Raw genomic sequence first — 10,247 nt, forward strand, 5'->3', positions numbered from 1 at the left:
AACTCTGGTTAGTTAGAACCAGAATTGATAAGTTGTAGAACATCTACTTGGTTTCTGCTGAGAAGCAGAAAAAAGATTGGTATAGAAAACCCACATATTTGATGTCAGAGGTATCGTGAATGGAGAACAGTTTTCCTTTCATGTGCCTGCTATCTAATGTTTATTTCAGAGGCCATGTTGAGCATAGCTGCCTTGGGACTTCTGTCAATTACAGAATCCTAAATGGCACAAGCAATAAACCAGATCCCTTGTAGCAAGTCCTCTTCCCTACTCTCTCTCCAAACTCTCCAGGCTAGACAGAGACAGGTAAATGCTTGCTCTCCCTCTGTCTCTCTCATTTGTTTAGCTTTGTTCTTACCTTCCTCATTCCTTTTGACAGAAGATTCTCTCCTGAAGTTTCTTTTTTTTTTTTTTTTTTTTTTTTTTTTGAGACAGAGTCTTGCTCTGTCACCAGGCGCCAGGCTTGAGTACAGTGGCGTGATCTCGGCTCACTGCAACCTCCGCCTCCCAGGTTCAAGCAATCCTCCTGCCTCAGCCTCCCGAGTAGCTGGGACTACAGGTGCATGACCACGCCCAGCTGATTTTTATATCTTTTTAGTAGAGATGAGTTTCACTGTCTTGGCCAGGATGATTTCGATCTCTTGACCTAGTGATCCACCCGCCTTGGCCTCCCAAAGTGCTGAGATTACAGGCGTGAGCCACTGCACCCGGCCTCTGAAGTTTCTAAGTCCTTGACTGAGGCTGGGTCCCCTGGATAGAGTCTGGAGATTTTGCTGTTGCCAGATATAACACTTATCCTTTAAAGTCCAGCTTCATTCCCATCCTCTTCAAGATGCTTTCCCTTATTTCACTGGCCCAACTTGATTCAAATAAACAAAATTTACTGAGAACTTACATATGCCTCATTAAACTAGATGTCAACGACACAACCTGGAACAAAGAGCTCAGGTGTATTCTCAAAGAGCTCACCCTCTGGTGAAGAAAAATGATAAAAAATTAAAATGCAGTGTGATGATAGAGGGGAGCACATACACATAGATGAGGAGTATGGAGATGACATTCATCTCAGCCAGCTGCTTCCATCTTTTCCTTCCCAGATCTCTGATAGCTTCCACTACCTATAAATGAATTCCCTATTTAGCAGGAGCTTGAAGGATGCATTAATACAAGTGGGAGCATCAGTTGAAATCAACTCCAAGTAGAGTGGTTATAACATAGTATCTTTGGAGTTACATCCAGCATGGTACATTGGCAACTGAGCTTCCATTTTTTCAAGTCCACCAAAGTTATGACAGTTCTGGTCACTGTTGCAACTTCCATTCATACAATTGTAAATTAGTCCTCTCAGGCTGTAGTGATGTTTACAGATTTCTAGCAATTCTCAGATGCTTCCTGATCTTTTTTTTTTTTCTCTAAGGTACTAAGAACAATGATCATAAAACTCTCATTTTGCTATCAGCATGATTCTATGTCTTTGTTTATTGGTAGTATGTCTAGAACAATCATGTGCATGTCTTTCATAAATGATTTTGGGTCAAAACCACACAGAATAAATGGCACAAAGAAAGTCCACATTGGAGAAAATCAAACCATGTAATTCAGAGTAGCATAGTAGAACAGGCATTGGCTGAGGTTATTATAAAATGATGTGCTAACTCATTAATGTTACTATAGAGTCTGCCAGGCCAGCTCTCTTTGGCTGAGAATGTACAATAGAAGTCCAAGCATAGAAAAAAATATTAATAAGAGACTAAAATAGAGTTAGTATATGTTATTCAAGAAAAATATTTCAGAGACAAATGAATTAAAAACAAATATCTGCAACTCTGGCAACGTTATACTCAGTCACTTATTTCTGAGCACAGTAGGACCCTGTAGGAAATTTTTATATACCCTTGTTATAGGAAGGGCTACTACTCCCTTCTATTCCACAGTGTAAACGCTCTGTAGACAGAGACACTGTCTTATGAGTATTTTTAACATCTCATAAATTCAACCACGTAGCAGAGACCAACTGCCTTAGTCCATTTGGGCTGCTATAACAAAATATCATAAGCTGCATAGCCTATAAACAACAAAAATTTATTTTTCATAGTTCTGGAGGCTGGAAGTTCAAGATCAAGATGACAACAGCCTCCGTGTTTGGTGAGAGCTGGTTTTTGGTCCTCATACGTGTCACCTTCTTGCCATGTCCTCATATGGTGGAGGTGTGCGTTAGCTCTCTGGAGCGTTTTTTAAATAAGGGCACTAATCCTAATCATGAGGCCCTGCCCTCCTGATCGAATCACTTCCCAAAGGCCCACTTCTTCATGCCATTACCTCGGGGATTAGAATTTCAACATACAGCTTTTGAGGGGACACAAACTTAAACTAAAGCACAGCCCATAGTACCTACCAAAGACTAATATGTCAAGCAGACTAGCTGAATGAGGCTGAAGGAGATAATAATTACAAGGGGCAAAGTCCCATACCGGAGTCCAGCATCTAGGGTTTCATTAGGCTGAGGTTTCTCAAACTCAGTACAACTGACATTTTGGGACAGATTATCTCTTGTTGTGGGGTGCTGTCCTATGAATTACAGGAGTTTAGCAGCATCCTTGGCTTCTACTTACAATGTGCCAGTAGCACACACATCCCACCACCCCACAACCCCCCAACTATGATGACCAAAATGTCTCCAAACATTGCCCAATGTCCTCTGGGGGGCAAAATTGCCCCCAACCGAGACTGCTGCATTAAATCCATCTCCACTAGTTCTCTTTAAATCACAAAATTCTGGTCTACATAACAGAAATTCCTGATGTAGAGAGCAGAATTCTGTTATGTTCAGAAGGAATACACAATTATAGCTAAAGTCCAATTCTTACTTTGTACAAATTTATTTACACTCACCTATCTACATTATTCTAACAAGACACTGAGACAACTTGTAAAAGTACTTATGCATATGTGCAGGACAGGAAGAGAAAAAATAGAAAGAATCGGATTTATTGGAGTGGTTAAGCAGGATCATGGGTGAATAGTCTATTCAGCAGTAGCCTTTGTGGTCCCAGGCTTTTTGTGGCCAGATAATTCCCTCAACTCCACGACCAGGTGACCGAGGAGAACTCTCACATCCTGCATGTATTTGAGAAGAAGGCCCATCTGGTGATACAGATGGGGATCTGGCATCCCCAGAGGAGAAGAGAAGCCTGGATCCTCAGAAGATGGAGTTGGCGGCGGAGGCAGAGGCCCAGGGGGCTCCACAGGAGCAGCTCCCGGAGCGGCTGATTTCTGAGGAGCTGGATTCGAGGTGGGAGGTGCAGCAGAGGCGAGCGGACCTGGATTACCGGGCAGGAGGCACATACAAGAGTGAAGTCTGACTCTGGCCCTTCCCTCCTATCCCTGGCAATCTTTCTTGTTCTCTGAAAGTGGCTGTGGAGCCCAATGACAGTAGGGACTTGAGGACACTAGTATCCCTACTGGTCCAAATTTTAATCTCAAGCTTGGCCATCTCTGTTTGAAATTCTTCAGCAGTGAGGCCTCATCATTGAACAGCTAGAACTATTAGCCAGTTCTTTCTCTATCAGGGCTGAATCTAATTCCCTGAAGCATGAATGTGGTAACTGGTAGGTTAGCCTCTTTAGTATATATGAAGTTGGTCTAATTCCTTGTGCTTATGCCAGTCTTCAATTTTTTGAGGACACCTCTGCTGGCCTTTGAGTCACCTCCTCTTCAGGATAGCATCTCCAGCCCCTTCCACTATTTTTCATATGACATAACTTCAAACCCCCTTATCACCCTGGTCACCTCCTCTAGGAGTATTTCGGGTCAAGTGGCTCCTAGAATTGAACATAGACTTCAGACTACTCCATCTTCATTCTAGATATTAAATTCCTATAAATGCCCAGAGAGCATGGGGGGACCCTAACACCTGTGGGGTAGCGGATAGAGAGCTGCCTCAGCTCTTGGTCTGGCGAGGTGTGCACCACGGTCTGAGGGAGCAGTTCTCTATTTGTGCTGTCTCTCATCATCAGGGATTCTGGCTCATTGTTCCTGCCTCCTCTGTGACCCTCCTTAACGTGTTCGCACTGAACCCCAGCTTACGGGCCCATTCATCCTATTCCCCCTGCCCCTTTTCACTCACACACACACCAAACAGACACCCTGTACTCTGATGAGAACTCACCCTGCACTCTGATCTCTAGCTGGGGGCTCTGTTTCCAAACTTGGTTGTCCTCAGTGGTTGCCTCACACCAGTATGACCCAGAGTGATCTTCTGAAGCTGCGGGGATCTGGAATTCTGAGGAGGGTCCCCTGCTTCGCACTGTCCTCCCATCCTTGTAGAAGGAGAAAAGGAGGCGGGCAGACGACCTCTGTAGGGGCAACTTTGTCTGACAGCTCAGGGTCACCGATCCTCCTGCTTGGGGTTCAGCTGAGGGTACAGCTCTGAGAACTGGGGCTGGAAACAGTTCTGGGGAAAAGATAGGCAAGAAAGAAGAGCTCAGCCATCCTGTATACGGGTAGACACATGCAAGCGAAGAGCCTTGGGGAGTCATCCTTCCTTTCCCATTTCCAGCAGGAATGGGCTCTCTTAGATTCCATTTGAATCTTTCAAGTGCTTTCTGCAAGTAGATAGGACTAGGAAATATCCAGAGATGGGCAAATCTGTTAGTAGTCCAGACACCCAGTCAGTGAAGCCTGGGAAGCATAGATGTGGGTGGTAGGAACCATGCTGGACTCTGAGAGGGGCTGGATGACTTGAAAAGGCAATGTTGAGGTCTCATCCCTTTTGAAGCCCAATTTGAGCATTTGCCAGCAACCTGCTCCATAAACTTTTGATGATCTTGTCACTTCCCAGCTAAAGGAAGACAATTTGGCCTCCCTGTTTCTCCTTACCTCCCCCGCCATGACGATGCTGCTTCTGGCTCTTACCTTGGACTGTGACAGCCACGGCAGATGCTGTTTCTGGGCTCCCAGGACCAGGGCTCTGGAAGATGCCACTGCAGTGGTAGTGCCCACTGTCTGCCTCTTGTACCACGGCGATGGAGAATTCCCTGTTAGGCCCGGGAGGACCCAGAGCTGAGCCATCTCGGTAGAAGGTCACCTGAGTCAGTGGCCAGTCTTGCCAGGCCTGGCAGCGCAGAACTAGTGGGTCCCCTTCAAATACTGGCTTGGCTGGACCTTGGAGGATCAGCCAGTCTATGGTCCAGAGAAAGAGCTGAGTGTCACCCAGGGCCTCCTTGGGAGCTACCCCCAGGGGTACCTACAACAGATTCCCCTAAGCTTTCTCTGAGGGTCCAGGTAAACTCTCACCCCTAGTTGGGAGTATGGGACAACTTCCTTAGGGCCTAGGACTGAGAGTGTCCTGCTTGCTGTAGGCTGAAGACTGGGAAAAAAGTACGTCATTCTGTGGCCAGTTTCCTGGGGGACACCTTCCTGGGTGGGCTCTGGGGCTGAAAGAAGGGGTTTGGGGCACTGCTCAGGCCTTTCCGGGACCTCACCGTAGGACACAATCAGGTGGAAGGGTTCACTGAAAGTGTAGCCCTTGATCTGGAAGCCAGCTTCCCTTGGGTCGGTCAAGTCATCCTCCATGGGGCAGCTGCTCTCCTCGGTGTGGACAGGCCTCTCACACTGCAGAGCCTTGAAACTGGCAGCTGAAGAGGGCATGGCCCAGGGAGAACCAGAACATGATGCTGCAACTTGGAGAAGGAGGACAGGGCTCCTCCATCTCCCAGGAGAATCACCCTTTTTAGAATGAGACTAGTAAGACACTGAAAGCCTTTTTTCGGAAAGACCCCTGTGAGTGTCTCAGGAGGATAGATTTAACCTTGATTCATTGGCATCCAGGCTCTCAGCAAATGCACTGTGATTTGGAGAAGAGGAAGAAGAGAGAATGAAAGAGTGGTGAACTCACTGGCATGACATCCAGCTGCTGGTACTGGAAACCAGGAGCAAAGACAATGGTAACCCGAAGGAGGGAGGGATAGGACAAGAAGGAAAGGGAGACATCAGATTCTAATGTTCACTGGGTACCAGACCCTGCTAGCATGTGTGCAGTATCTTCTTTCATCTTCACGAACTTTCCAGGTATGTGACTTTATCCTTATTTCACAATCTTAAAGAAACATGCTTAGAATACCAAATTAACGTACTCAGTGCTTAAAAAGAGACTAAGCAATGGAGCAGGAAAGGCAGGTGTGTCTGAGTCCAAAATCAGTGTTCTTTTTACTTCACTGTGCAGATATGGTCTGCTTCTGTCCTCAGACCTTCCTCAGGGACTTTCTTTCATATTCTGATTTTCCCAAACTTCGCTTGGCTCCTCAGCCTTGAATCTGTTAATCGTCAAAGAGCTTTCAGTGCCCAGCGGCGTCGCTCCTGTCTTCCCTCACGCAGTTCCTCACTTTTCAGCCATCTCTACTTCAGTGTCCTCTGCCACTTTGAATTTTCCCTAGCAGTGGCACAGCGCTTTCTCCGTCTTTTCTTTCTACCCCTGCCCCACTGCTCCCAGTCCATACTGGTAACCATGGAACAATTCTTTGTTCCTGATTGAAATTTAGGGTTACCCATTTCTCACCATGTCTTCTCACCCTATCTCTTCCCTTCGTGGTAGACCCAGGCAAGGGAAGTGGCATTCCTCCCAACTCTGTGCCTGCTCCTTATCTCCCTAGCTATTCTCCCCTCCTCCAGCCTCATGACCATTCACATGTGCATACTTCTTCACTCCATCCGACTGTCATTTTGTGCCCCACTTCCCTTTATTCTCTTCCACTCCCAATAGCCCAGAATTCTTTGATTTTGTAATGCCCCTTACCAAGGCCCCTCCCTACTTCCTAATTCTCATCACAGCAGTACCAGGTGTTTTCTTTCCATCTTCTGTCAGCTCCCTTCACTGTAATACTACCTCTTTTCAGTTCCCTCACTGTCGCTCGACTGTACTCTACCTCCTCGCCATTTTTTCTTTTTAAAAATAAAATCTTGTCCAGGCACAGTGGCTCAACCTTATAATCACAGCACTTTGGAAGGCTGAGGTGGGAGGATCCCTTGAGCCCAGGAGTGCCAGACCAGCCTGGGGAACATAGAGCGACCCCTGTCTCAACAAATAATTTCTTAAAAATTGGCCAGGCATAGTGGCACTTGCCTGTGGTTCCAGCTACTTGGGAGGCTGAGACAGGACAACTGCTTGGGCCCAAGGGGTCAAGGTTGCAGTGAGCCGTGATTGCACCACTGCACTCCAGCCTGGGTGGCAGAGTGAGACCCTGTCTCAAAAAACAAAACAAAATAAAATAAAATCTTGTTGGGTTACCAGGAGCTCACTCAACAAACCTTAGGTGGTAGGTATTATTATTTTCATTCTACAAATGAGAAAACTAAACCAGAGATATAAAAAGTGATTTCCTAAGGTGACATACAGCTGGTAAACAGAAGAGGGGCTTGAAACCAGAGTTTCTGATTTCAAGTCTGCAGTTCTTGTCACAAGACAAAAACAAGGAAACATTTTCCCTACCCACAAATGGTTCTCAATTTAGTAGAAGACACAGGTAGATGAAAATATCAGAATAAGCAGGAAAATATTATAATAAGAAAAGTGTATCACAAGCAGCCATTGGTGCAGAAAGGGGCGTTGAAGAAAAGCTTCCTGGAGAAGATACCACTTAAGCTGAGTCTTTAGGGAAACCTACACATTTGCAAGGAGGCAGGGAATGGAGGGTCATGGAAAGAGCTGATTTTAGGTGAGATGGTGGCATAAGCAAAGCCTTGGAGACAGGCAAGAGTCTGGTGTGTGAATATGTAAATATGAACTGGTTGGGATTTATTAGAGCATAAGTTACAAGACTCAGAGGATAGGAAAAGTTTAACCGATGTCAGGTTCTGCTTGGCTTTTTGTACCATGATAAGGAATTTGGGCTGGTTAACATGAATTTTAGAAATTACTCTGTCTGCATGGTACAGAATTCATTTCAGGAACACAAGGCTAAAACAAGGAGATTAGTTAGGAAAATACTGGACTAGCCCAAGTTATAGAGGATGAGGGCTTGTCCTAAGATATTAGTGATGTTCCAGGGAAGGGACTGCTTCTACAATTTAGGAGATAAAGCTTGACAAACTTAATGACTGATCAGATTTAGAGAATGAAGAAGAAGGAGGAGTCTGGGGTGTTTCTCAGGTTACTGGCATTGTAAGGGTAGTTGCTGGTTTCACTAGCTGAGATCAGAAATTGTGGAAAATGAATTTGAAGAGGCGAAGGCCAAAAGGACAGATACGTTGAGCTGTGGTCACGTGGTGCAGAGACACCTGTGAGATATGTAGGTAGATATGTCTGGTATGAAGCTTGGTGTTTGGATGTGAAGCTCAAAAACATGGCTAGGGTTGAGGATATGATTTGGGACTCTTAAATACAGAGTTAGAGGCCGGGCGCGGTGGCTCAAGCCTGTAATCCCAGCACTTTGGGAGGCCGAGGCGAGTGGATCACGAGGTCAAGAGATCGCGACCATCCTGGTCAACATGGCGAAACCCCGTCTCTACTAAAAATAAAAAAAAAAAATAGCTGGGCATAGTGGCGCGTGCCTGTAATCCCAGCTACTCAGGAGGCTGAGGCAGGAGAATTGCCTGAACCCAGGAGGCGGAGGTTGCGGTGAGCCGAGATCGCGCCATTGCACTCCAGCCTGGGTAACAAGAGCGAAACTCCGTCTCAAAAAAGAAAAATACAGAGTTACTTATAGTGGCAAAAATTGTATAGACAAATAAGCTCATGAAGGAGACTGTGTAAAGAAAGAGGGGTACAGAAGCAATGCTGTAACTATAGAGAACACTGGTGTTTAAAAGGAAGAGAAGAGAAGCTATTAAGGGATCAAGAGAAGTCCATGTAGTAAGAGGAGAAGAGGGAGTTATGTAAGCCACGGTGATCAACAGAGCCCCGGGCAGCAGAGAAGTCCAGCAGTACGTGAACTGAAAAGTATGCAAAAACCCAGTCAATTCGAAGGTCACTGTGCCCTAGACGAAACCAATTCCAGTGGCAATCAGGATGCAAGCACTGAGGAGTGAGTGAGAAGTGAGGAGGTGGAGATGGTAAGTGCAGCCTATTCTTTCAAGAAAACTTGTCTTATAAGTGAAATGAAAGAGTTGAGATTAAAGCTAGAGAGGACATCATGGTCAGAGGAGACTTTCAGGATGGAAAAGGCTTGAAGATTTTTATCTTCAGAAAGTCATTCAATCCTGCACACCAAACTTTCTTTCTTTTTTTTTTTTTTTTTTTTGAGACGGAGTTTCGCTCTTGTTACCCAGGCTGGAGTGCAATGGCGCCATCTCGGCTCACCGGAACCTCCGCCTCCTGGGTTCAGGCAATTCTCCTGCCTCAGCCTCCTGAGTAGCTGGGATTACAGGCACACGCCCCCATGCCCAGCTAATTTTTTGTATTTTTAGTAGAGACGGGGTTTCACCATGTTGACCAGGATGATCTCGATCTCTTGACCTCGTGATCCACCTGCCTCAGTCTCCCAAAGTGCTGGGATTACAGGCTTGAGCCACCGCGCCCGGCCACCAAACTTTCTTATACCTACCCTTCTTATTATTCCACCTGAACACTGCTTCTACAGAGGGCCAGAATTAGTTCATGTTTTTTTCCTTCAGATCCTTTCCCCAAAGTTAAGCATACCTCCATTCCCTCACCAATATTCAGATATTGTACTTACCCAGTAGCGTCTGGGCTGCCCAGAACAGGACAAGGGAAAGGTAGAGGGCCCCAGCCATGACACAGTCCAGCTTCATGGTGACTGTGTTTAGGTCTCCTGCAACCCTAACACTGATTTTCTTAAACGCGAAACCTCTCAAATTAGAAAAGAGGAAGTAAATCTAACTGTCTCATCTCCTTGCATCTGGGGTCTGTTTTCATTTTCAAGCTTGTAATTGGCTTTCATCGTTCAGATTTGGTCAACGTGCTTCCAGCATCATCTGCATCCTTAGGGCTGTGACAAAATGGTAGTACTCTCAACTGTTCAGGAATTTCCTCACAGAGCTCAGGGGCTTTTCAAAGCATATCATTGTCTGATAGCCAGCTGGCCTTCATGTACGCTCTGGGAAAGGTCAGTGCAACAACCACCCTTTTCACTGATGATGCAACTGGGGACAGAAGGTGGGACATTGTTAGAAAATCACCGGGAAATCGATGAGAATTCAGATGTCCTGCTCATTCCAACACATATGTGTTTCTAGTGACTAGAAGACAGGGAGACAGAAAAGGAAGATTAGTCATGGCACCAAGTCAGATA

General features: G+C 45.8%; 1 protein-coding gene across 1 annotated transcript; it reads right to left on the bottom strand.

The window, feature by feature from the left end:
* Positions 1-490: 490 nt before the first annotated feature.
* On the bottom strand, positions 491-9,788 carry FCRLA (Fc receptor like A). Its single transcript, XM_003943374.4, has 5 exons — positions 9,672-9,788; positions 5,484-5,636; positions 4,915-5,181; positions 4,169-4,453; positions 491-3,320 (listed from the first exon to the last, which is right to left on the bottom strand). The coding sequence occupies exons 1-5, from the start codon at positions 9,745-9,747 to the stop codon at positions 3,025-3,027; spliced, it is 1,077 nt and encodes a 358-aa protein (XP_003943423.1). The 5' UTR covers positions 9,748-9,788; the 3' UTR covers positions 491-3,024.
* Positions 9,789-10,247: the final 459 nt, after the last annotated feature.

This window comes from Saimiri boliviensis, chromosome 19, assembly GCF_048565385.1.
Source record: "Saimiri boliviensis isolate mSaiBol1 chromosome 19, mSaiBol1.pri, whole genome shotgun sequence".
Taxonomy (NCBI): domain Eukaryota; kingdom Metazoa; phylum Chordata; class Mammalia; order Primates; family Cebidae; genus Saimiri; species Saimiri boliviensis.